Below are 27,894 nucleotides of genomic sequence, written 5' to 3'. Positions count from 1 at the left end.
AGGCTCAGTAGTTGTGGCTCACGGGCCCAGTTGCTCCACGGCATGTGGGATCTTCCCAGACCAGGGCTCGAACCCGTGTCCCCTGCATTGGCAGGCAGATTCTCAACCACTGCGCCACCAGGGAAGCCCGAGCCTGTGTCTTTTGGTTGAAACATTTAATCCATTCACGTTTAAGGTAATTATCGATATGTATGTTCCTAATACCATTTTCTTAATTTTGGGGGGCTTTGTTTTTGTAGGTCCTTTTCTTCTCTTGTGTTTCCCACTTAGAGAAGTTCCTTTAGCATTTGTTGTAGAGCTGGTTTGGTGGTGCTGAATTCTCTTAGCTTTTGCTTGTCTGTAAAGCTCTTGATTTCTCCATCAAATCTGAATGAGATCCTTGCTGGGTAGAGTAATCTTGGTTGTAGGTTCTTCCTTTCATCACTTTGAGTATATCATGCCACTCCCTTCTAGCTTGTAGAGTTTCTGCTGAGAAATCAGCTGTTAACCTTATGGGAGTTCCCTTGTATGTTATTTGTCGTTTTTCCCTTGCTGCTTTCAATAATTTTTCTTTGTCTTTAATTTTTGCCAATTTGATTACTATGTGTCTTGGTGTGTTTCTCCTTGGATTTATCCTGTATGGGACTTGCTGTGCTTCCTGGACTTGGGTGGCTATTTCCTTCCCCCTGTTAGGGAAGTTTTCAACTATAATCCCTTCAAATATTTTCTCTGGTCCTTTCTCTCTCTCTTCTCCTTCTGGGACCCCTATAATGCGAATGTTGTTGCGTTTAATGTTGTCCCAGAGGTCTCTTAGGCTGTCTTCATTTCTTTTCATTCTTTTTTCTTTAGTCTGTTCCACAGCAGTGAATTCCACCATTCTGTCTTCCAGGTCACTTATCTGTTCTTCTGCCTCAGTTATTCTGCTATTGATTCCTTCTAGTGTAGTTTTCATTTCAGTTATTGTATTGTTCATCTCTGTTTGTTTGTTCTTTAATTCTTCTAGGTCTTTGTTAAACATGTCTTGCATCTTCTCAATCTTTGCTTCCATTCTTTTTCCGAGGTCCTGGATCATCTTCACTATCATTATTCTGAATTCTTTTTCTGGAAGGTTGCCTATCTCCACTTCATTTAGTTGTTTTTCTGGGGTTTTATCTTGTTCCTTCATCTGGTACATAGCCCTCTGCCTTTTCATCTTGTCTATCTTTCTGTGAATGTGGTTTTTGTTCCACAGGCTGTAGGAGTATAGTTCTTATTGCTTCTGCTCTTTGCCCTCTGGTGGATGAGGCTATCTAAGAGGCTTGTGGAAGTTTCCTGATGGGAGGTACTGGTGGTGGGTAGAGCTGACTGTTTCTCTGGTGGGCAGAGCTCAGTAAAACTTTAATTGGCTTGTCTGCTGATGGGTGGGGCTGGGTTCCCTCCCTGTTGGTTGTTTGACCTGAGGCGACCCAACAGTGGAGCCTACCAGGTTCTTTGGTGGGGCTAATGGCGGACTCTGGGAGGGCTCACGCCAAGGAGTACTTCCCAGAACTTCTGCTGCCAGTGTCCTTGTCCCTTGGTGAGCAATAGCTGCCCCCTGCCTCTGCAGGAGACCCTCCAACACTAGCAGGTAGGTCTGGTTCAGTCTCCTATGGGGTCACTGCTCCTTCTCCTGGTTCCCAGTGCGCACACTACTTTGTGTGTGCCCTCCAAGTGTGGAGTCTCTGTTTTCCCCAGTCCTGCCGAAGTCCTGCAATCAAATTCCACTAGGCTTCAAAGTCTGATTCTCTAGGAATTCCTCCTCCCGTTGCCAGGTCCCCAGGTTGGGAAGCCTGACGTGTGGCTCAGAACCTTCACCCCACTGGGTGGACTCCTGCGGTATAAGTGTTCTCCAGTTTGTGAGTCACCCACCCAGCAGTTTTGGGATTTGATTTTATTGTGATAGCACCCCTCCTACTGTCTCATTGAGGCTTCTCCTTTGTCTTTGCATGTGGGGTATCTTTTTTGGTGAGTTCCAGTGTCTTCCTGTTGATGAGTGTTCAGCAGTTAGTTGTGATTCCGGTGTTCTCAAAAGAGGGAGTGAGAGCAAGGGGGAGTGAACACACGTCCTTCTACTCCACCATTTTGAACCAATCTCGACTTCTAGATTTTTGAATCAAAGGGTGATAACTCTGAGATTTTTGACACCATTTTGCTAAGTTAGAAATAAATTTGAAAGTGAAAAAAATTAATGAAAATGAGAATCAAGACTTTTCTGGCTGGGGTTCCAGCCCTACACTTGTGAGAACAGTGTCATTACTCTGTACGCAGTTATCGCACAGCAATCATGCTGTGTGGGTTCAACTCCCCAATAGTGCGCTTTCTCTCCTTTGATATCCCTTTTCTGTCTCTCTTTCTAAGATGGATTATAGATACAGGGGGAGCTCACTGAAAGTAGGATGAGGGGATCTCAAGTCTGGGATATGGTAGCTCTTCTCACCTGGCTTTTGGGAATCATCCTGGGACCCATCTACCATCATAGCTTCTAGTTTCAAGGTTTTTATTTTCTGTTTTAGCCTTGATCCAGCCTCAGGCTTATTCTAGTGCCCTGGCTCTCTCAGCATGTCTGTCTCAACCCTCAGGTAGCTAAATGCTCTTGGTCATTTTCTCTGAACCAATCTGTAGTGTGCAGGACTGGGAAGGTGACTTCCACACTGTTCCCTAGCTCTGGATGGTCTGCTAGAAGAACCCTTAGATCTTACGGGGACATAAGTAATTACTGGACATAATTACTTACTAGACATAAGTAATGCCATATGGAAGACAGAGATTTTCTAAGAGGTTTGCCATTTTCCTTTCCATCCTGAGAAGAAGGAGCTCTACACTGGTATTTCCTTCACAAACCTGTTTGTTTTCACCACACTACCGTCAACTTAAGATCCCAGGACACTCCTGTCTGAAGGCTTTGTCCTGTTCTTTCTCTCACCTTTTCTTAGTGGAGCAAAACTTTTTCTTTTTCTTGACTGTTGAAAGCTTTCTTTTTGCATATACTTCTTCCTTTCTATACCATGACATTAGAAAACTTTATGGTCTAAAATCATGCAGGATTGACTCTCGATGTGGAAAGAATGTAAAAAACACTTTTTCCTCAGTAGAACTTGGCTTTATCTTACACACACACACACACACACACACACACACACACACACACACCACATAGGGAGGGAGAGAGAAGAGAGAGAGAGAGACAGAGATTGAGATACTATCTGCTTCAAGATCTGGTTTGTTAATTGCTGTATCTGGAACAGAAAACTACCTGGCTCATAATTGAAGCTAGATATTTGTTGAATGGATGAATGAATGAAGAATATATTTTAAGAGTTAAAAACTTAATATAGACTTACTAGCTTTTCATTTCTGGCATAAGAGTAGTGATGCTTTTCCAGACAATGAATACCTTCAATTGAATAGAATTAGGTCTTATAAAGAAAAAACAAAAAAGGAAAAACACCTTAACATGTTCAAAAATATTATCTATAATAGACTGAAATATATAAATGGTAATGGAGTATATACAGAGATATTTTTAAATTTCTAGCATCTTCTTCCCTAAGATACCTGTAGGAACCACTGTAGTTAAAGGGATAGTCATAATCCTAGGTTCTTTCATATCACTGTCACTAATCACTAATGCTTTTTTTGAACTCTTGCCATATCAGTTTTACTGGAGAGAATAGGAGGCATGTATCACCATATAATGGACATGCATTCTGAGTCAGAGAGACATAGGTTTGAGTCATGGCACTGCCACTAAATTATCTGTGTTGTTCTCTTAAAATACTGTATAAATGGTGGCTATCCTGATTAGCAGAGTTCCTGTTTCAGGGGTCCATATTTCTCTCACAGTTCTCAATTTCCATTATTTTAGTTCTTTCAATAACTACCAACTTCTTTTAAAAACAACATCTTTGGATATTTGCTGTTTTCAGTATGTCTGCAAATTACAGGTTACCTGTTATATTTGTTATACTGGTGACTCCTCCCTTTGTCATGAGTATTTCTTTACAAAATAGCTCATGAGGGTTACTGTGCAATCATTTTATAACCACTGCTGTGTGAATCACATTTGATTTGTAGATGGCGTGTTCAGAAATCTTCTTTAACCCATTGCATTTTATATAAATTTATTTATTTATTTATTTTTGGCTGTGTTGGGTCTTCGTTGCTGCTTGCAAGCTTTCTCTAGTTGCTGTGAGTGGGGCTACTCTTTATTGTGGTGTGCGGGCTTCTCATTGCAGTGGCTTCTCATTGCGGAGCACGGGCTCTAGGCGCGCAGGCTTCAGTAGTTGCGGCGTGTGGGCTCAGTAGTTGTGGCTCGTGGGCTCCAGAGCGCAGGCTCAGTAGTTGTGGCGCACGGGCTTAGTTGCTCCGTGGCATGTGGGATCTTCCCGGACCAGGGCTCAAACCCGTGTCCCCTGCATTGGCAGGCAGATTCTTAACCACTGTGCCACCAGGGAAGTCCTGACCCATTGCATTTTAAAATAATGTTTTCTTTTAAAGTTTGCTTTGTGAAATAACTTTTGTCATCTAAGTAGCACTTTTTCCTCAGTAATACTGGTAAATTATGTTTATATGGTTTCAAATGAGAAGCAATCCTTTCATTCCTAGGGCAACACTATTAAATAAATGAATTTCTACTAGAGCCCTCTAAGCTTATTCTTTTCATACACTTTGGATTGAGGTGTGGTATTCTAGTAAACTGATTATACAACTTATTTATTTATTTTATAGTTGAATTCAACTTGGATTTGTTTAGCAATTTATAATGTCAGTAAAATTTAACAGTAGTTTTCTTCCTTGTTTATAAAACTTTTAAGTAAATGGCCCAAAAGATGTAGCTAAAAGACTGTGGAATGAAAGTGATGCTGAAAATTCTAGCTTATATACAAACCTTGGCTTTTAAACGTTTCTTGGTCTTCTTAGTAGTTGTCATGAGAAGTAACTTTGAATCAGTCAGTCGGACAAATGTTTATTAAACTCTGTGGGGAGATAAAAAATATATAGAACCTTAAAATGATTGTAGACTAATTAGAGATAAAATATGCCCATGTGAGATAATTTAAAAATACTTGCTGAGCAATATATTAGGAAGTCAAAACAGTTTTACTGCAGCATTTTATTAAATGTCACTGGTCAAATGATTTCCCCTGTAGCATAAAAGCTTACCTTTGGAAATGGCTTTCATTGTGCTAAAAAGATATGCTTAGTCCTATTTCTTCCACCTTTCTAAAAGATTTTCACTCTATTAAAACTACCTAATGGTTTGAACATATGATATAGATCAATAATCAGAATGAGAAGGGGGCTATTTCAAATTTCCTGAGTTTACCTCCCATTTGGAATGAAGTTGGTAAAGGCAGATTGATAAGTCAGGAGAACATCTCAGTGGGAACAGTATATGAAGGCTTGGAGGCAGCATGAATGAACTGTGTCAAGAAGTTGATAAGTAACATTGTAGACATGAAATAGTGGGGCAGGATTAGGATGGTGGGAGATACAAACACAGGTGGATGGAGTGGTTGAGTGTAAGGGTGCTTTTGATCATTTAACCTGAGGTTTCTAGTGGGATATTAAGAACTCTGTCTCAGCTCTTTTTTTGCTAATCACTTTCATGAATGACTTGGATGAAGCTTGGGTACCGAGGCGACAAGCAGGCTATTGGTAGGCCATCCATGCTTTGCTGGACCAGCAAACTGCTAATAAATTCTGAATAGAGTTCTGTCAGTATAGTGAGTAGATATCTAGTGAAACTTCAACTTCCTTTGTTTCTTACAAAAATCAGAATTCTTTTGCCATATTCCCCATGAAAATAAATCAGCAGGAATTAAATAGAGGTGGTCTTTAGGTGGAGCATTTGCTTTGCAGTTTACCTCAGTTCCCACCACACTCTGTTTTAAATTCAATCATTTTAGTCATTTACTTTGCCTTTGTGGATCTTGAGTTTTTATACCTTCAATTTCAGGGGTCTTCTCATCCCATTTGTGAAATGTACAAAGCTAGGAAAGATTGTGATTGGAGAACAAAACATCTTGGAGAGCTAAAGAAAAGGACTCGAGGGATAGTGGAGTAGTTAACATTTTGGGACAAATGCTGTGTTTGGTTTCTTACTTGTTTTTCATGACAAAACCTTAAAGTGAAGAATATTATCACCATTTTATAGTTGTGGAAATTAAGTCTTGATGAGGTTAAGGAGTTGATTAAGGTTACAGAACTAGAAGATGACAGAGCTAGGATCATAACCAGATCTGTATTACTCTCAAATCATGCTTTCCCCAAATCACTAGGAATAAGTGTTATAATTGCCCTTTGTTCTAAAAACTCAACAGTATGCTTATAGGATTGGGGAAGTCTTAGTTTGATAACAGCATTTGTGATTAAAGACTAATGGAGTTATAATAAATTAAGCTTAGTGCGTCAACTCATATGGCATATTTCTACCAAAAGAAAATCACTGGCTTGATATTGGTCTGCATTAGTTCATGGACTTTATCCCTTATGAGAGCATGATCATACTGTTTTATGTGTAAACCAGTTGAATTACTGGTCCTCACAGTTTCAATGGTAAATGGACAAAGGAAGCTTGTTCAGCAAGGAGTGATGATGATGGTGGAAATACTCAGGATCAAGGCATATGAGAAACTATTAAATAATGGAAATAGGTGTTAGTCAAGATTCTTTTAGCTTCGAATGATTGCGCCCAACCTAAATTGGCTTAAGCAAAATAATGACATATTTAGTGGAAAAGTCCAGGGGTATACTAACTGGATGTAGGAATTCAAATAATTTCATCAAGTGTGGTTAACAGCAAGAAGCTTGGTGTGGGCAACAGCAAGATGGCCCTGTGTCTTGAGTATAATGGCACAGGAGGAAAGTGGAAAGAGATGAAACTGGAGGGGTGGGCAGGCCAGATACATGGAGACTTGAGGCTTGAATAAGGATCTGTCTCTCTCTCTCTCTCTCTCTCTCTCCCCGTGTCTATCTAGAGAGAGAGAAGAATGAACCTCAGTATTGAACGGGATTTTAAAATTTTATTTTCATCACTCACCCAAAGATTACACCCAGGAGAAAACATTCAAAGGACTTTCCATTACTCTTGGAATAAAATCCAAATGCTTTATTTTGGCCTGAGGGATTGTGTCTGTCCTCAGGGGATGAAATCTTTCTCCTCCAGCTTAAGTACAGTCCCTCCTCCTGTCTTCTGGACCCTAATTCCTATGTTGGCTTCAAGAGGATGGTTTATAAGTGTATAAGTGAGCTTCAACCTCATTCTCCATAGTGGCTTTCTCCTCTAATCTTATAAATGTGTCTTTTCTGCTAAATGCAAACAAGCAAAACAAAGTCAAACCAAATTAAATGAAATCAACCAGCCAACCAAATGATTGACAACAGGAATAAGAGTAACAATAAATGAATACCCTACTTTGACTCAGACTTTCTCTGAGATTCTAGTAAAGCTTTAGGATCATAGAATATGCAGCTATTTATGCTAGTTTGGGGTTCTTTGATACGTAATTATTAACCTACTGATTCAATCCATCTATGAAGAGTAAATATTCTAGAGTAATTGCAACATAGAAGACCAGTGTCATTGGAGTGGGAAAATTAGTGAAGTTGCTGGGTCATGTGAGAGAGAAAATGATTTGATAGAGTCAAGTAAATGCATGTTGAAATTCTTTATTTTGGGGAGTGGTATTTAGTGAGTGAAAGGATTAGTGTAGAATATTTAGATAATAGCAGATTAAACTTTTAAAAATAAATTCATAGGAATGTACAGGAATGGGTGTATCATCAGGCTAGATTGCCCACATAGAACAAAATATCAAATGATGAATATTAGAATTGAGGCCATGACCTTTCAAAGAGTCTCATACTTTGTCTAGGAAACCATTCATGTTCACAGTTAGGGAAATGGGGAATTTTGTTTAAGTCTTTCCATATGGTTTTGATATTCATGGTTCCTCTTAGGCAGTTGTTGCTTAGCATAGTCTTGATGTGATAAGAAATGAGCAAAGGAATTGGTAAAGCCAAGCAAAGAAACTGCTCTTAAGCTCTAGAATTTCCTTTATGCCCTAGATGTCAAAATGTGGTCTGTCTTTTGAAAAGAAGTATAAATTAACTAGGAAATAACTTCATCTTAAAGACTCCATTAATTTCATCCCAATATGTTTTCTTGATGTTACCAATGAGTGTAGACAAACAGAAAAACTCCATCTTATATTTTTTCAGAATAATTTCAAAGTCATTCAAATTCTTTTGATTTCTCAAATTCAAAAAGTCTTTAAAAATGTTCTAATGAGTTTATAAGTTAAATCAGTAAAATGATAGCACTGAAGACTCCTCGAGGTTTTTTTTTCCCTCAGTTTGAAAATCTGCACTGTGTGGGAGGTTTGGCTGATTTTCTATGTTATCTACTTTATAGGTTAAGTATTGTGTGACATTTATGGTCCTTCCATTTCCACACAGTTTATGACTTTGGATATGTAAGAGTTAGACCTGCTCTGTCAGGTGGGCCTTCTCTCTTCCTCTTCCCTCCTCAACTCCCTATTCTACTCTCAAACCTCACAAACTTGCTTTCTAGTAAACAGTTTCCTGCATCTCTGGGGGCTGTGCTTTATTCTCCTTTTCTACTCTTTGGTCACAATTAATTTCCTCACTCATCCTTTCTCTTTTTCTTTGCTTTTAGCCACTAGGGGAAAAATTACTGTCCTTAAGGGGATCACACTGTTATTAATGAATTGTTTTATAATTATTTACTGCTTTGTCTCTCTATTTTGAGGGTAAGGCCTGTCTCTTACTTAATAGTTCCTGACATAAAATAGGTGCTCAAAGAATTTTGCTGAATTTTGTTGAATATTGATTGTATACATATCATTACTAAATACAGAAGGAACGGGGAAGGTATCTATCTTTCCCAATTTGGAGCACTATCTAAAAGAACAATGCCTCCTTAACTCCCCGACATATACTGTATTCCATTTAAAAGACTAAAATAAAGTATATAAAAGAAAATGTATGAATAAGTTATTCCAAAAATTGGACTGCAAATGACCAATAAGAAGAGAATCTGTTTTACTCATGGTCAGAGATGTGCAAATTAAATAAATGTTTCTGGTCAATTAAATTTGCAGAAATTAAGAAAATTAATATCTAGACAGGTGGTGAAAGTTTGCACACTTGCTGTGACTCCAGATGATAATGATTTATTAATTATCATTAAAATAAAAATTTTATAAAACCGTTTGACTCAGTCACACTATTGGGAATTTAACCTGCAGAAATAAAAGTATTGTTATGGAAAGATATTTGAGTAAGAATGATTACTGCATCACTGACAGTAATAAGAAAAAAAAGGAGAGAAACAACCTAAATGTTAATTTATAGAGGGAAGGCTGAAGAAATATGCTGTATCCAAATTAGGCAACTAAAAAGAAAATAATGTTATAGATTATTGTTATTAACATGAGAAAAATCAAGATATAGAACATATACTTTTATAAATGGAAATAAAACGCTGTATTGGAACACATCATAATCCTATTATAATATTTTTAAACTAATAAGAACAAAACAGACATTGTTACACTAAACCAGCTAAAACCGGGAGTAACAACTGATTACAGCAGCGTCACAGCTGGGTTTCTCATGCATGGGAGAAACTGTAGGATTGCTCATGAGATGGCTTTTCAGAGAGCAGAGAGCTCAGGCCTCAGCCCAGAGGTTTCTGTGTGTTTCCGCCAATTTGGCAGCAGCATAAGAGCAAGGAGGGTGGAGTCGGATCCTTGAGAACAGCGTCACTCTCTTTCCTTTTCCTGCTTCTGGGTTCTCAGTTTTATGGCAGACCATCTGTTATGTACCCAAGATACATTCTGAACTTGTACCAGAAGTTGAAGCTTCAATTGAAGTTTATCTGTGCTCAGATATTTTTCTACCATAGTTATTAAAATATCAGCCACAACTCTAAACTACAAACACCAAACAGACAAGACATATCAGTATATGAAAAATTTTTGTTAGCACTGTTTGTCCCTGGAGATAAACTGGAGTAGATGTGGAAACTATACCTATGTATGCTGAGGTGGACTATTGAATTTGTTATTCAGATAATTTATAAAGACTATCTTCTTTTTACTGAAATATCCAGATATTTAAGACAAAATTTATGTTTGACCTGCATTTTCCAGGTAATTGCCTTGATTCTGTGTTATCTATGGAACATAATTGGGGTTTTTCTTATTGTAGGCAGATCCTTATCTGCACTATTTTGCTGTGAAGATCAGGGTAAGAAAGTAGTCATGCAAGGCAGCAGATATTATTAAAAATACGCTTGAAAAGAAAGTTTTGAAACAGATATAATGCAATTAGGTTGCTTTAGCTAATTTCATAGCTTTAGAGATCTGAATTGGACTAGCTATACTGTAGTGTTCTAATGACCTGTGACCAATGACAGGAGTATGCAGTTGGGTAAAGTTTCTATGACAAGGCATCTTTTTCAGACTAATAGCCTAATTGCCACAGCATTAAGAGTTTTAAAAGGTTCTCTCCTATAGTCTCAGCGAGGTCAAAGAGAGAACTCAGTTCTCCCTATGGCTTCTGAAAAAGGATGTCTGATGAAACTCTTTCAAATTACTGAATAGCCTGGGTAATCCTGCCTGTCTCTAATCTCATACTCTGAATCCATATTTCTCACTATGGTAAGCTTTCCAGCTATTTTTCAGATAGCCATACTTATATTTGGAGTGAATTGATGCTCTTGTAATGGTAAAACCATGGCTGAAATGTATCTCTTTGTGGATATCCTTAATTCACTTAAAATCTGTTATTCCCCTTAATGATTCAAGGATTCAGATATTTCAGTGGTAAAGCAAATGCATTTTATGTTCAGAGGGAATATCCATTTACCTCTTGGATGCCTTGTGCTTCTAAAGAAGAAAAAAATGAGATTACATGAGATACGTATCTTTTCTGTGATATTAATCGTATTTTCTTATCTAAATTCTTTAATAATTTTATTGCTCTTAAAAATCAAAATTTCTTTTTAAAATGCATAGTTTTCAGTACCATTATATACATATTCCTTCTTTAGATTCTAATCTATACCCAATTCTATGGAAACTGAATTAACATGACTGAAATTAATTGTAGTGCTGTATTACTTAGCAACAGAATGCTCTTTAGACATTTTCCCCCTCTCCTGGCATTTTGGTACTTACTTGGAGAGTTTAAGTCAATATTTACTTTCTTTTCTGAAGTGATATTTTAGATACATTTAAGATTTTAATTGAGTGAGAGATGTGAGCTCTACTTTTTGCTTTCCTGTTATGTTATACATACATTATTTTAAATCTTGTTTCTAATTACATAAATAAAGGATAACCCATACTCATTATTTTAGATATTACTATTCAGGTGTTTATCATTTGAAATTGATTTGAATTGGTCTGAAGTAAATGTTACTTTTGTACAATATATGTAAAATGTGTTTGATAAATATATGGTATAAATTAGGTTTTGCCAACACTTCAAAAGAACACATATTTGAACAACTAAAACATTGGTATGAAAAAGAATGCTGTAATTACTTTGAACACACAGAATTCCTAGAGAGCCATTAAAATCAGTCCAAGCAAACTCTTAATATGAACATCCTATTAACACTTGATTGAATTACTGAATGTACTTGAAAACAAAAGAATTTACTCACTGAATTATTCTGAAATTCGTTCTTTTCAGCATTTCTGGATAAGTAGCATCTTTATCCCATTAATCTGGATTAATATCTGTGCATAAATGTTGCTTATTATTAATGTACTCAAAATGTATCTGTAACGTTTAATTTAAAGGTCAGTTGTGCAGATAATCCTTTTTTTTCCTCTTAGGGATAGATCATCATTAAAGAACATTAATGTAACTGAAACATCATTAGAGTTTTCAGATTTGGACTATAATGTTGAATATAGTGCTTATGTAACAGCTAGCACCCGATTTGGTGATGGGAAAACGAGAAGCAATATCATTAACTTTCGAACACCTGAAGGAGGTGAGTTCTTATGGATGTAGGCCAAGTAAGAGAATATCCTACTCAGAAAAAAAATGTGTTAAATATAAATATGTCTTATTAAACCTAGTATCTGTCACAGTTACATGCAAAATTGCTTTTCAGTCACTCTCTAGCTATGTGATGTTGGGAAAGTTAGTTAATCTCTCTGTGCCTCAATTTCCCATCTGTATTATGGAAACGATATGTTACCTACCTCACAGGGTCCTTATGAGGATTAAATGAATTTATATTTGTAAATGCACTCAGCACAGAACTCAACACTTAGTAAGCATTTAGTGCGTTTTTAAATGAAACAAAGTAAAATGCATGAAGTCAGCTCTCTGCCTTTGTCCTCTATTATTCAATTTCAAAATTGCAAGTTAAATTAGAATTTCATATTATGCATTCTATATCAGAAACTTGTCATAATGTTGTTTTCAAATCTAGGGCAGTAGGCATGTTTTAGAACTGGGATAGTGTTTTATGAGTAAGAAATCCGTCTGTCTCTGCTTAGGTATTGCTATGGTAGAGTGTTATGGGGATGGCCCAATGAGCCTTATGGATTTCATTTCTGATTTCTAATTAGATATTATTCTTAGTTTTTAAGCAATTATCATAACTAATCAAAGGCAGGTAACATTTAGAACATTCCACACATTTTTTAGGGACACAAGTACAGTTTTTTGTTTGATCATTTGTTTTCTAGCACCAAGTGATCCTCCCAAAGATGTTCATTATGCAAACCTCAGTTCTTCATCAGTACTTCTTTTTTGGACGCCTCCTTCAAAACCTAATGGGATTATACAATATTATTCTGTTTATTACAGAAATACTTCAGGTACTTTTGTGCAGGTAAGACCTGAGTTTTCTCCTGCTTCTTTACTTACATCCTTCAGCTCCGTTGATAAAGATTGGCATGGTAGAAAAAGTTGCTTATCTTAACATTTAGAATTTTGTGTAGACATTTTATAGAACTGCCATTGACATAGAAAAATGTGGTGGAGAAATAAATACATTTTAAACTGTCTCTGCATGCACACATATACTCAAACACACACGTTTCTCTATCAGCTTCAAATGTGTTACCAACAATGAAGCTGCCACCTTTTAAAAATTCTGTATATAAATATGGCCCTGAGTGCCTCTTCTCCAAGAAGTGTTCACTAGAGAGTTAATGGTTTCATTTACCCTCAATTATTTCTCAGCTAAAAAAAATTTCTTTTTGTTTGTATATAATATAAATAGTTTTCATGTTTGGATGCGTTTGTATGTTTTTCTTCGATTCTAAAAATGTTTTCAGTTTTTAGCAGGAGGGCTTATCATCATCATCATCATCATTACTTCGTATCAGATGTAATGAAACTATTAAAATGTGCTTATTTAACTTGAGGTATGCAAGGTTATAGAGTCGCACACTTTGCAGATGGACAGTTTCTGAGATATGAACAATAACAGTTATAAAAATAGCTAAAGTGCATTTCGTTTAGAGAAATAGTTTTAATTTTTCAGCCAAATTCCTTTATTTCTCCAAACTAACTATTTCACAGAACTCTAGTAGATGAAAAGATTAAAACTGGACTGGTTGTGATTGAGTCAGGAATGGGGAGAGTTGGAATATAACTTGGAAAACACTAATTTAGAAGAAATACTGCAATTTACAGGATATGTACCTTACTGATAGGAACTGTTGACTGCATGTTGCTTATGACTCTGACCATTATTAAGTGCTTGCATCCTTTTAAGCAGAAGGAGGACAGAGATAAGTCTTATTAATTCTAAGTTGCCTAATTCCATTTGTGATTAACAACCCATGTGTAGCCACTAGAGTTAGTTCTTGTGAGCAGAAATCTCTGGGACTAAATAAAGTATGACTTGCTTTAGTACAGTTTAGGCTAATGAATAAGGTCAGAGCAGAACTTTGCAAGCTGTCTTAGGCCTTCCTCAGCAGTGAGTAAAAGACAGTCCAGAGGTTGGTTCTATTTTTATATTCTGCTCAAGGCCCTCTCAGAGTGGGACTGCATACGAAAAGAGGATCTGTTTGTTTAACTCTGTACATCAAGCAATTTTTGCTGTTCCTTTTTGTTCTGCTGTATTTGGGGAAGAATGGGGATCAGTGCGCAATTTATTTTTTTTTACCACAATGTGTTTATAAATTTGATAATGGGTCATTATGTCATAGAGGCCATTCAAATTGATATTTTTCATGCATTTAACCAATATTCAGTATTCAAAATTAAGTAGTTCTGAATCTTAGCAAAGATTTTGCCTCTGTACAGTTTACTTTATGGCTTGTCTCTGATTCAATTTTGGTTCTCTTTGTCCACATCTAGGTAATCGAGTGTAAATGTTTAACTATGATTTCAACATGATTTTATGAACCTTCTTATTCAAACCTGAGTATAATGATACCATTTGCAATTCATCTATCTTAGAAAATGTAATCTTTTATTAAATTATCTTAAGAGTGCTTTTAAGTGTGACAGCTGCAAGAGGGCACACAGGCTAATGATGTTAAAACATTTCTTATATTCCTTGAAGTTCATCTGTGCTTTAATTTATTTCTGAAGTTAATGTAAAATATAGCATAAAAATCTTCACTACCTAATTTTCTATTTTGGATTGGTAGAATAGAAGAAATCCTCAAAATGAAAATTATATAGCAGAATAGATATATAGCTGTTTTCTTCCTTCTCTTTCTTCTTCCCATAGAACTTTGTAGCATATCTCATGCATGGCACATCATATTCTGCTTTCTATTCCTGGTATCTGCTACTTACCTTAGCTCCCTCATCCCATAGCAAATAACATGAAGAAAAGAGTTGTGTGTGACGCTTGTCTTTCCATCCCCTGACGTCCTCTGGTACAGTATGATAATGCTCAATAAATGTTTTAATCATAGAACATAAAATTCTTATAACAGATCAACATTATTTTCAGTACTTAGGTATAATTTTGGAGCACTTGAGTTGGTTGTGATCTTTCCTTCTTCTGACTTTGTGGAATTTAATCTCTTTGCTACTACTTGGCAATACATCTTGTCCCTCCTCCAATTGTGGTATATTGTGTTTTGTATAGTGTATTAACTCTTCTACATTTTAACATTTACCCACTTATGTCTCCTCAGTTTGCCTGACATAGTGTCTTTTATTAAAAAGTGTTAAATGAGTACTGGTTGATTAATCAAATTTGAGAAGTTTTCACTAAATACCTTCTGACTGTATTCATATACACAAAGAATAAACCTTAATTAGATAATTTGAGCCACAAGACATTTTTTCCAAAAATAAATAGATGAATGGAATAATCATCTGGATAATTGGTGTAATTCTAAATTTGTTACATGTCTGTGCATGTTTACTCACACTCAGCATGAATAACTTCTGGGTGGTTAAAAATAATTTGTTACTTAATATTGTCATCAAGGTAGGTCATAGGTAGTTGGAATAAATTTTATAGCAACGAAAAATCAAAAAGCTCTATTAATATTTTAAGAGAGAATTTATATAAGCCAGTTATGCCATGTGTAAAGTAGATGTGTTGGAAGATATTAAAGTTCACAGATCGTATTTTGTGTGAGATTAAATATGTTTTAACTTGTTTGTTCCTAAATAAGTCACCACAAAAGTAAAATAGATCTTTTCTGACACTTACTCTCCCCCACTCCCTATACTGGGAAAGAACCACAAAAATTTGCTGAATTTAGTTTGTTGATACATTGCAGAACCACGATAACTATACATTTTAGTCAAATTGATTATCCTATGTTACTAATTTTAATGAACTTTTTGCTAATTATCGGTTTTTTATCATGTGCCGGAGATGGTATTGTTTTATATGCTTTATATTGTCTAATCCTCAAAAGCCCTCTGTGAAGTGGAAATAATTATTCCCATTTTACAGTTGGAGAAACTTTGTGATCAGATGATTTATCCAGGGCTATTGCCAGAATTGAATGCAGGTCTTTGGACTCTAAGGGCTTTGTGCAGATTGGAATGATTCATATTTCTCAGTATAAGTAGGCATTATTATAAAATTATTCATACTTAATTCATATTTAATTACCTACATGACTTTTTAAAAGGTCTGTTTTCCTTTATTTTAGAATTGATTTTGACTTTGTGTTTTGTGTTTAAAATTTGGTCAAGGAAGGGATGATTGTAATTCCTTAATTATCAAAAAATGCCTTGGGACAAATATAACTAGAGTCAGGCAAGAGAATTTTTAAATTTCTCTTACTCAGCACATATGAGAGTGTATCCAACTGTCTTCCCATTTCTCTACATGATTGTAGAAAAAAAGAGGGTCTATGAAAGATGAATAATAACCATTTGAGTTCATAGAAAGAGGTGGACACTTTCGTAATTCCTACATTGTTAACAGGAAGAAAAAACTTAAAATTTTTATAATACTCGCAAACTTGTTTAAAAATATATAGTCAATGTTTTGAAAAATACTTGAATGTTTCATAAGGGAAACTGACACTGGTCAGCACATTGTAGCATTTCCAGTTCACCACTAGACCTTCCTCACTGCAGCTAAGCTTGGAGTTTTTGCTACTCTGTATTTTGATTTAATAAAACTGCTACCATCTATTCCTCTTTTAGTACAAACATATTTCCAGTTTAATTATTGCAATAAAAAAGTTCTTTGTTTATTTTCCTCAAAAATTAACATATTAAAATACTGAGGCAACCAATCCATGAATAATAATTACTTTGAAATGCTCATGTATACTAAAAATATATTCTGAACAATTAAAACGATATGTTTATTTTTCAGAATTTTACACTCCATGAAGTAACCAATGACTTTGACAATATGACCGTATCTGCAATAATAGATAAACTGGCAATATTCAGCTACTATACATTTTGGGTAACAGCAAGTACTTCAGTTGGAAATGGGAATAAAAGCAGTGACATAGTTCAAGTATACACAGATCAAGACAGTATGTAAATGAAAAGCATTCATTAATGTTTAATAGGATTAATTTAAAACTTTATAATTATTTCAGAATCTTTTTCTATTTGTATGTATTGGTAATAAAATCTGTGTTTTATTTAGGCACATTTAACCAGTCATAGAAGTTTGAAAATGCATTTAATATAGCTATAAACCTATTACAATAGTAACAGCCTTTTCTATTCCTGAAAACTGCTACCATCCATTTATAAAAATTCTGTCACTTTCATTGCTTCGAAAGATGTCACAGCCATCGGTTATGGGCATGAAAAAAACCGTTGCGTATATGGATGGATTTTCCAATACTTAATATCCATTTGCTCTAGAAATGACATTTTTTTCTCTCTAGCAACTTGTTTCCTTTTCAGTCTTTGAACCCACAAAGGATTTTATGCAGCATCTTTGTTCTTATTGTGTTTGTGACTAATATGTCCAAAATATCTTTTTTTAACTCTGGAAGTTTCTCATTTGTGGCTTCTGCAGAATCCTGTTTGTGTTGAGTATTCAGAAAACTATAATGACTGAAGCTCTTGCTGTTTTTTAGGTTTCAGTTTCAAGAATACGATGATACGTGGATCATTGTCTGTTTCTTCTTGTGGTTGTTTCTATGGTCCATTTATTTTTTAAAGATTAGTCCTCTTACTGAGAAATGATACTGACCTAAATTTCTGCTGAGAGTAGAATTCCATGTTTATTATTTGAAGATTATAAATTTGACAGATACTTTAAGTATGAGGAATGAATGTTCTCCCTGTTGTTGGAACAATCTTTTAAATTGTTTACTCATTGATCAGCAGAGTAGATATGATATGTGGAAATACAAGTTTGGGGAGTCTTTAGCAAAAATGTTTAGTGCAATTTGTGGTCAATATCATTTCAGGCATTCTTTAAATGCAGATCTCTCCCAAGATTTTCACCAACCTATAACATTTTATCAGTTATTATTATAGCACCATGAATAATAAACACTTACTGTGCACTGTTCCCAGTGAGAGGTCATGGGTGACTTCATATGTACAATAAGGATAATCTTTAGAAGAAAGAAACTAAAAATATTGTTTAGATAATATACGTTATCAAAATATTTAAATATCTGAGTATACATGCACACATACATGTGTGCATACTCATAATCTCATACACATAATTTCCATCACATACTCATAATCTCATACACAGACTCATAATCTCCATCTTGTAGGAAGGAAAAGCCAAGAAAATATTGTATAAAACAGTTCTCACACGTATTAAAGATGACAGGGTTTATTTTGAATGATTTTAATATAATTTTAATATAATTATTTAGAAGATATTTTGTAGTAGATGATGTTACCACATGTGGATTTAAATAATGTAAGAGCAGGTGATGTAGTAGATGCCATTTCAACAATTATCCTCCGGTTTGTGAATTTACTTATATTTTATTTAGGGTGACTGATGATTTTTATATTTTGCACATTACCTGTCATAGTACCTGAAGGAGTTGTTGGAAACCTGACTTACAAGTCCATTTCGTCAACTGCAATAAATGTAAGCTGGGGCCCTCCGTCTCAACCAAACGGTCTAGTCTTCTACTATGTTTCTCTGAGCTCACAGCAAACTCCTCGCCACGTGAGACCACCTCTAGTTACATATGAGAGAAGCATGTATTTTGATAATCTGGAAAAATATACTGATTATATATTAAAAATCACTCCATCAACAGAAAAGGGATTCTCTGATACCTATACTGCCCAACTACACATCAAAACTGAAGAAGATGGTAGGCTGGACCCTTTTATTGCCTATTAAGCAGATTGTTGGTGTTCTCTTATTTATATTGCTTTCTGATAGAAAACATTATTCTTATCACTACATAGATTCTGTTTGTTCTTAAGTAATTAGCCTTTCAATAAACACAGTAAGCTCTGAGTTTCTTAAAATTAAAATAATTACCTGTTGATAAAAATTGAGTCCCATTATTATTAAAGCCTCTTCTTCTTGATGCTAATCACTTTTGTTTCATTTAATATTCTTTTTTTCTTTTATAGTCCCAGAAACTTCACCAATAATCAACACTTTTAAAAACCTTTCCTCTACCTCAGTTCTCTTATCATGGGATCCCCCAGTAAAACCAAATGGTGCAATAATAAGTTATGATTTAATTTTACAAGGACCAAGTGAGAATTATTCTTTTGTTACTTCTGATAACTATGTAATACTGGACGAGCTTTCACCATTTACATTATATAGTTTTTTTGCTGCTGCAAGAACTGTAAAAGGACTGGGTCCTTCCAGTGTTCTTTTCTTTTACACAGATGAGTCAGGTAAGCCAGAATCCGTATTTCTTCCAATGATTTCACTGTTGCAGCACTTGCTCTCTCTTTTTAAGGAACAGCATGGAAAATGAAAGGATATTTGATTGTCTGTTTTTAACAGCCTGACAACTATTCATCTGCTTTGCTGAACATTTTTTTAAAATTTGAGCTTCAGAACAGAGTGTTCTGTTTGAAGCTACTTTGGAACTACTGAGTTCCAAGTACAAAAGCATGATTACTTATGCTCCTTATTTCTGAAATTAAAATATGATCAGTTTATAAATCTTTCTTAACTAGTGTCTTCAAGAAGCTAGAGTCACGATGATATTTTTCTGCTAAAAAATGTTATGAATGTAAGTTTTATAATGTGTTTTCCTGCAGTGCCTTTAGCACCTCCTCAAAATTTGACTTTAGTCAACTACACTTCAGACCTTGTATGGCTGAAATGGAGCCCGAGTCCTGTTCCAGGCGGTATTGTTAAAGTATATAGTTTAAAAATTCATGAACATGAAACTGATACTATATTTTATAAGGTAGGTTGATGATAACACTATATATTTATTTCAAAAATTTAGAAAGTCAATTAAAGTATTGACATGCAGGGGGAAAATGGACTGCTTTAAGTAACACAAGGACCATCTTTTTAAAAAATCTTTTTGGTTTCCTACAACTTAAGGATGCTTGCAGAAAACACAGCAAACGTTTGTCAACTATGGAAGTGGAGTACTTCATATAGCGTTTTATTTAGAATTTGTAACTTCTAGATAGCTATAAGTTAGGAAGTAATTGCACCATTTTGTTAATGCTGGAAAGTATACAGTAAATTTTTTCAGACTATTTAAAACCTGTTATTGTCTTAAGGGTAATATATTTCTACATTCATCCCCCTTACCCACAGGGGATACATTCCAAGACCCCCAGTGGATGCCTGAAACCATGAATAGTACTGAACCGATATGTACTGTGTTTTTTCTTAAACATAAAGTTTAATTTCTAAAGTTTAATTTATAAATAAGGCACAGTAAGAGATTAACAACCGTAACGAATAACAAAATAGGAAAATTATAACAAACCGTAATAAGAGTTATATGAATGTGGTCCCTCTTTCTCTCTCTCAAAACATCTTCTTGTACAAATTTAATGCCTTTTCTATCTTAACTAAGCACTTATCACATACTGTGGCAATAACTTTTACAGTTTGAGGTACAACAGCAAAACTTGTACATTTTTTTCCCTTCTTCCCAATTTCATAGAATGTCACAGAAGCTTCATTTTTACCGAAGATCTTAGCAGCCTCAGCATACGATTATTTTTTCTTTCCTTATTGAGAACTTTTTTCATCTTTTCACTTAAAGGAAACACTTTACGGCTCCTCTTTGGCATCTCTGAATTGCCAGCATCACTACTCTTGTACTTTGGGGCCATTACTAAGTAAAATAAGGGTGACTTGAACAAAAGCACTGCGCTATCTGACAGTCGATCTGATAACCAAAAAGGCTACTGACTAATGGATGGGAAATGCTGGACAAAGGGTTGATTGATACCCTGGGCAAGATGGAGCAGGACAACTCGAGATTTCATAATGCAGCTCAGACCAGCTCACAATTTAAAACTTAGGAATTGTTTATTTCTGGAATTTTCCATCTAATATCTTGGGACCATGGTTGACTGTGGGTAACTGAAACCGTGGAAAATGAAACTGTGAATAAGGGGGGGACTATCGTATTTGTTGTTAAAAGAAGTACCAAGTGAATGTTTTTAACTTGTTCAGAAAAGTGTTTATACTGGACTTCTGTTAACCTTTCCAGATAGCATGTAATCCCACACTAATTGGTCTTTTAAAATATATCATTATTCTTTTTCTTTCAATGCTAATTAGTTTCAATGCTAAATGCCCTTTCACTCCTCCATTTTTAGGTTTCAGAATCAATGAAAAATACCCAAAGAACTGATGTAACAAAGGGTCTCAAATATACCTATATGATTTCTAGCATTTAATTGCCAAAATATGTTGTAATTAACTAGCATTTATTTGAGAAAGTGTTCTTATTTTTTTTCCAAAGGCAAATGAAGTACTAGAATGCTCTTTAGTTGCAGCAAGGAGAGTGCAAAAACTTTGCATAAACATTGTCCCCAATATTATACGCATTATAATTTATTACTGATGGTAAATCACTTTTATAGCATGTGTAGCTTAAAAAGGGAATAGTAAAAATCAGAAGCAGTGCGTAAGTTTATGTCATAAGGAATAATGATTTTCTTTTTGGAAATCAAGATATTACTCTAAAATCTGATAGGCTGAGTAGAATTCAAATTGTATTTCTTCATAAATGTGGAATCTGTTTCCCAGCAGTGTGAAATTCCATTAATGGTGCTGAGTCTCTAGCCCTCTAGTATCTATTTCTAGTCTAATCTTAACATTTTCCATTTTTTTTAATGTGCTTTGTCTGTATGGACCACTGGTAAATAGGTATCAAATGGGGAAAAGGAATCATTTTCTATATTTCTATATTTTAAAGATAATAATCTTTATTATCCTAGGAATGTGATCATTCCTGGGATAAACATGTACGTATATTGAAGTGTGGATGTGTATGTGTGATCTTTTCCTCAGAACAGAGATCTCTACCATCAACACCGTTAGCAGAGTCATGAATTAAGGACTCTGGCATCAAACTATCTGGTTAGAAGCCTGACTTTGAGACTTATTGTTCTGCCTTAGGGCAGTTGCTTAACTTCTTATGACTCAGTTTCCTCAAGTGCAAAATGGGAGCTGTAAAGATACATCCACTAAAAAGTGAAGATTGTAAGGGAAAATCTATATAAAGCATTTAGAACAATCCTCAGCATATGATAAACACGGTAGCTGTTGTTGTTTTTGTATATGGTTTTTAAAAAAGAACAAATTCCATTCAGCATTGTAATAGCACTAAGCCTAAAATGACGGTACTCCTCTACCTGAATATGAGGGTAAGTTATATTCTAAGAGTTTTAGACATCTGTTTTCTCAATAGAAATGCTACCATTGAAATTTCACTAGTAGCAAAAATATAATCTTTATACCATAAAGTATTAAATATATCCTTTTTGGAGTGGAAGGAGTAGTTTTCCTTTAAAATCTACTACTTTTAGTTATTCCCTTTTACATCTATTTTGTCTTCCATGAATTTTCATAGCCTTATTTTCTTTCAAATTCCTTTAAATGTATCCTCATGCCATCTTTTTTCCTTTCTCAACATCTAGTTTTCTTTATCTGCTTTCCTTCCTCTGTGTGGCTTTCTCTTTGAGTGTGTTGTCCTGTTTTCCTCTCTATGTTTTCAGCTACCTCTATGTCCCAACTATTAGTTTCTTTTCTTTTCTTTTTTATTCTTTCAGATTATATGTGAGTTTGTGGAGGCATAATAATTCCAGGACCACTCCAAATGTTCCTGCCATCTCAGTCAATCCAGTTTAATCCATTTGGAGATAAATAAGACCCAGGTCTGCTAGTAACTCAGGTCACTCACACATATTGAAAGAAATTTTTTATTCAGTAAAAATTTCTGTTATGTTTGGAAATATTCCTTACTCATGTCTCCATCTTACAACTTACTTTGTCAGTCTGTCCACTATCCAATAAGCTACTCACACTTTTTATTATAATCTCCTGAGTTCAGTCATTTCTCTGGGTAATTACTCACCCTTCCTAACCTGAGTCAAAATTTACCTGCTTGTGTTTAATTTCTTCTTAGTATGCAGTTGTTGGTAGATTTCTCTAATTAATATAACAGTTCCTTGATGACAGGGACCATGTCTTATGTATCTTTATAATCTCCTGGTTATCTAACAGTGTGCTTGGTAAATAGTAATTGTGGAAGAATGAAAGGAAACAGCGTAATACAGTGAGTTCATAAAGTATGTCAATGACTTGCAAGAGATTAATTTAAAATATGATTCTAACTGTGAGTGCCCTGAGCATTAGTATTCTTGCTAAATTTCTGCCCCTGAAATGTTTAATATATAAGTGAAAGTAGTTTATATTTTGGATTAGATATAATGCAATATTCTTAAAATTATACCACATAGGAGATTGTCTTCTTTTTCCATAGGGAACTATTAATCTTAAGTGCTCTTTCTATTAGGACAATTCTCTTTGAATGAAGGCTTTATATTTCATGGTAAAATTTTCTATGAGAAAGAATATCCTCTTTTGAACAACTGTGATAACTTTTCTTCTTTTTTTTCATTTTCCTAAGAGATTGCATAAAATTAGAAATTTAGGAGTTATCTGGGAAAACTCATAATTTAAGCTTCATAGGAGCAGAGGTTCTGTTTCATTCACTGCTGTATTCACAGTGCCTAGCATACAATAGCTGATGAATAAATTAATTTACACAGAATGCTACTGAGAATTAAAAAATGAATTTAGATGAATTCAAGAAAAATCAAGTACCACTGACTGCTCTTAAGTTGGATTTCAATTGAGGACTTTAATTTTAGCAAATTTTAAGGAAGTAATCAGTATGTAATTCCAAGTAAACATCAGGGAGACAAAATGAAAACAAAACACTTCAGCTTTAAAAACAAATGGCAATTATGAGATTCTTCAGTGCTGAGAGGGTGTCCAGTTCATCCTTTATCAGCTGAGCACACCCTGGGGCACACACAAAAAATGTTTAATTTTTAAATTTTTAATAAAAAATACCTGTGCTTACTAAATCATAGGTTAAACACAGCAGACATAATTTTGATGTATTAAATATTTCTTCCAGTTATAAATAAGTTTTTTGATGATGCATTGTGACAATGAATTTTATTTCTGCTTTTCAGAATATTTCAGGTTTTCAAACTGAAGCCAAACTTGTTGGACTGGAACCCGTCAGCACCTATTCTATCAGCATATCTGCCTTTACTAAAGTTGGAAATGGCAATCAATTTAGTAACATAGTAAAATTCACAACCCAAGAATCAGGTTGGACATGGTTTTTGGATCCTAAAATGTTTGATTTTGTATTTTAACACTTTTCCCTTTCCTTTCTCAGTTTATGTGACTAACTATCAATATTTAATTGTTCATTCAAAGGGAAGTTGAATTTCAGTGCTTTAAGGATAGGCTGGGTTGTCTTGTCTGCAATCAAATAGATATATATTTACACATGGTTTTTCACTTTGCACTGAGGAAGCTGAGATAAAAGACTAGTTTAGGAACACAAAGTAGGCTTCTAGATATATGTAAAAATTACCTACTTCTTAGTACCATCTGAGACAGCTGGGAAAAAAAGGGGAAATGAACCATTAATCACTTTTAACAGGTTGATTTATATTTTCGTGAAAAAAAATCTGTAATTTTTTAAAGAAGATGTGTTGTGACATTTGAAGAGCACTAGTCAGTATGTGAGCTTTTACTTTCCCATAGTCCATTTGTGACATGTGGAGGGGACTATGAAGACTGAAATACCATTGCTCTAATTGAACAACTTACCTGTGCATCACCTACATGTCATAACTCCACTATGTACTGAATAGTTTTAATTTATAACTGATTTAATGATTTAATACTTTTCCTTCTCTCAACTGGACCATATTTTTAAAGGCAACTCTTCCTCACTCTTTTTTTTTTGTCAATGATTATTGAATAAGTGCAAGATCCTGTTCTAGTCATTTCTTCCCTATACCTCTGGGTGCATTTCTTTTTGTTTTAGTGAATCTCTAAGTTGAAATTGGAGACCACTCACTGATAAATTAACCATTTTACATTAATTTATGAATACCTGATACTATTTTCATGGCATGCCTATAAGACAGGCTAAGTAAGTAGTATCTATAGTGGATAAGAGTTCATGCTCTGCAGTCAGTGTCTGGATTGGAATCCAAGCTCTGCGACTTGCTAGTTGTATAACCCTGGCAAAGGCACGTGCCTCCTCTGAGCCTCTGTATCTTTAACTGAAAAGAAACACACATTAGCAGTAGCCACCCAGAAGGTTGTTGGGAAAAATATTTGAAAAGATCCATATGAAGCGCTTATTAGAGTGTTGGACACACAAATGCTAGAAAAAACATTACGGTTGCCCCTGTTCCCATACTTCAGATGAAGAAGCCATGATTCAGGCAGATTAGATGAAAAGGGCTGAGAAAATTAGTGAAGAAACTGAACTGGAACGTCAGCCTCTGACCTCTAGTGCAAACTGAACGTGACTGTAGGAATTGCATATCATAACTGAATGATACTATAGAAAAAGGCTAAACCCATAAAGAAAAAAACATTTTAACTATTTACACACATATTAGATTGGTAAAAATCAAGGCTAATCTTGTAGACAGTATTATGTAAACCAATACATTTTTTTTTACCAGTAAAATAAAATAATTCCACAAAATCCTATGCCCTGATTGGTTAAATAAAATTCTCAACTTGAAGTGTTATCAGCTAGCTAATTAATTGTTTTTAAGTTTGGAGAGTCAGTGAAATAGATGTTCACAAAATCCAGGTTTATAATCTAAACTTAAGTAAATTATCAACTGTCTCTTTTTCATTTATTGGTATTAGTGTATGTTTTTGAAAATAAGAAAGCAAATAGTTAACCATATTTAACTGCCAGAGCCCTGGATCAGCCGAGGAATTGTCTTTTCTTTCATTTTAAATGCCACACCCCCCCTAAGTTATTCTTCTTTAGTTTTGATGCCTTTATCTTACAGAGGAAGAAGCGTTTGTAAAGATAGAAATTTACGCCACAGGAGAGAACTGTAGGCAAGTCAAAGATTACTTGAATATTCTTTAAATAGCTATGTTTTGCACAATGACAAGTTGTTTCTTTTCACTGCCTGCTGTTTGTAATCCACAAATTGACTATATGCAAATTTTCTTTATAGCTTCCTCTTTTTAGTGTGACAAAAAAAAACTATGCTAACATTAGGGGACATTATATAATCAGACATTTCCCTGAGAAGTACCCACTTCAGTGAGGCACCTACATCTACGTTTTGCATTAAAAAGTTCCATCATAAAGTATGGCTAAGACTGCTCCTTCCCATTGAGAGATAAAGAGGGCAGGCTTCAACCACTGCCTGAGCTTGAGGCTGGCTACATAGTTGCTACTGAGGGTTTGAGGATGTGATTGCTGCTTGGGCCTAGGAGAATATTCAGTGATGGATTCAGTATTGTAAGGATTAATATGGTAACATAGAAAATGGGCCAACTGCCATTTGATTCAGCCCATGTTAAGAATTTTTTGAGCACACATTGAAAGGTTGGTATGTTAAATTTTTATTCTGTCTCTACTCCTAAACATGACTTTATCTAGCAATCGCATAATGAAATCATTTATCTACTACATATGTATAAATTTTAACTTTGGGCATTTGCTTATCTCTTAAGTTCCAGATGTTGTACAGAACGTACAGTGTATGGCAACTAGCTGGCAGTCAGCTTTAGTGAAGTGGGATCCACCCAAAAAGGCAAATGGAATAATTACACATTATATGATAACAGTTGAAAGGAATGCTACAAAAATCTCTCCCCAAGATCACATGTATACTTTCATGAAACTTCTCGCCAATACCTCGTATGTCTTTAAAATAAGAGCATCCACCTCAGCTGGTGAAGGTGATGAAAGCGCATGCAACATGAGCACGCTACCCGAAACAGGTAACTAACGTGAAACAGGTAACTGATGCGAAGCAGGTGATTTACCTGAAAGAGAGAACTAACCTGAAACACAAAACTGTTCCTGGACTGTGTCCTACGTTTGTCAATAACCTTTGTAATCTTGATAGCACATTTGTCTAAAACTTTAAAAGAAATATTAAAAAATATAACACATACTTTTTTATCCCACATGTTACCTGAGGACCAGCTGTGTGGTACATTGAACCACCTCCATAGCAATGGGAGGCTGAAAGGAGGAAAAAAGAGAAAATCTGCTTCATTGTGTTTTTACAAGTATCTATTTCTTATTATACAAACACCAAACTTACTGAATTATGCTTTATTGTAATTTAAAATAGGGAATGAATATGTAACATATATATATATATATATATATATATATATACACACACACACATATGTATATCTTTTTTTAAATTAATGGCATTCTCGATGCTTCCCTGAATTCCAAAGTTGCAGTGTCAGACTCACTTTTATCTACTTCCTTCTCTTTATACTAGCCTTCATCTTTGGTATTATTGGAATAAAAATATCTAGGTCACTAAGCTCTAGTCTTTAAAGAGGAATACTCTTACTCTCCCTAACAGTGATCCACCCTATGTCATAATCTCTGTCATCTTCTACCTTCTCTAATATTGTACCTCTTCATGTAAATGAAAACCTGATTCCTTCCCAATAACACCACTTCACTGGAGCTCCTCCCTAGTGGGGACTGTAGGTATTGACATAATTGTTTACCTCTGGCACCTCTCGATCCTTATCTTTGAAATATCTTTTAACCCTTTCCTCCTTTTGAAATCAGCATCACCCAGTTTTACTCTACTTTTCTATCTTTGAGGCTATAAACCACGGAACTTCAAGACATGGTATACCTTCTCTCTGATTTCAGCATCTTTTTCTTCTCATCCTTTCAAGGCAACATTTCTTGAGACTTCAGTGTCTTACCTGTTCATCTGGAA

The 27,894-nt window shown here is 35.0% G+C and overlaps 1 protein-coding gene across 4 annotated transcripts in view; it reads left to right on the top strand.

Annotated features, from left to right (window-relative positions):
- Positions 1-27,894, top strand: part of PTPRQ (protein tyrosine phosphatase receptor type Q) — a 285,457-nt gene that overhangs the window by 134,232 nt on the left and 123,331 nt on the right. For 2 of the 4 annotated variants that reach the window (XM_082418810.1, XM_082418811.1), the window contains exons 36-43: positions 11,871-12,031; positions 12,738-12,883; positions 16,811-16,979; positions 18,465-18,755; positions 19,024-19,299; positions 19,672-19,823; positions 24,100-24,241; positions 26,645-26,914. In XM_082418810.1, the coding sequence (XP_082274936.1) occupies positions 11,871-12,031; positions 12,738-12,883; positions 16,811-16,979; positions 18,465-18,755; positions 19,024-19,299; positions 19,672-19,823; positions 24,100-24,241; positions 26,645-26,914 (1,607 nt within the window). The remainder of the gene's footprint in view (positions 1-11,870; positions 12,032-12,737; positions 12,884-16,810; positions 16,980-18,464; positions 18,756-19,023; positions 19,300-19,671; positions 19,824-24,099; positions 24,242-26,644; positions 26,915-27,894) is intronic. The other 2 variants (XM_082418812.1, XM_082418813.1) reach the window with 2 other exon arrangements.

The sequence above is a fragment of the Balaenoptera physalus genome (assembly GCF_965194825.1).
Source record: "Balaenoptera physalus genome assembly, chromosome: 13".
NCBI lineage: Eukaryota > Metazoa > Chordata > Mammalia > Artiodactyla > Balaenopteridae > Balaenoptera > Balaenoptera physalus.
This window is presented reverse-complemented; position numbering and strand designations above follow the sequence as displayed.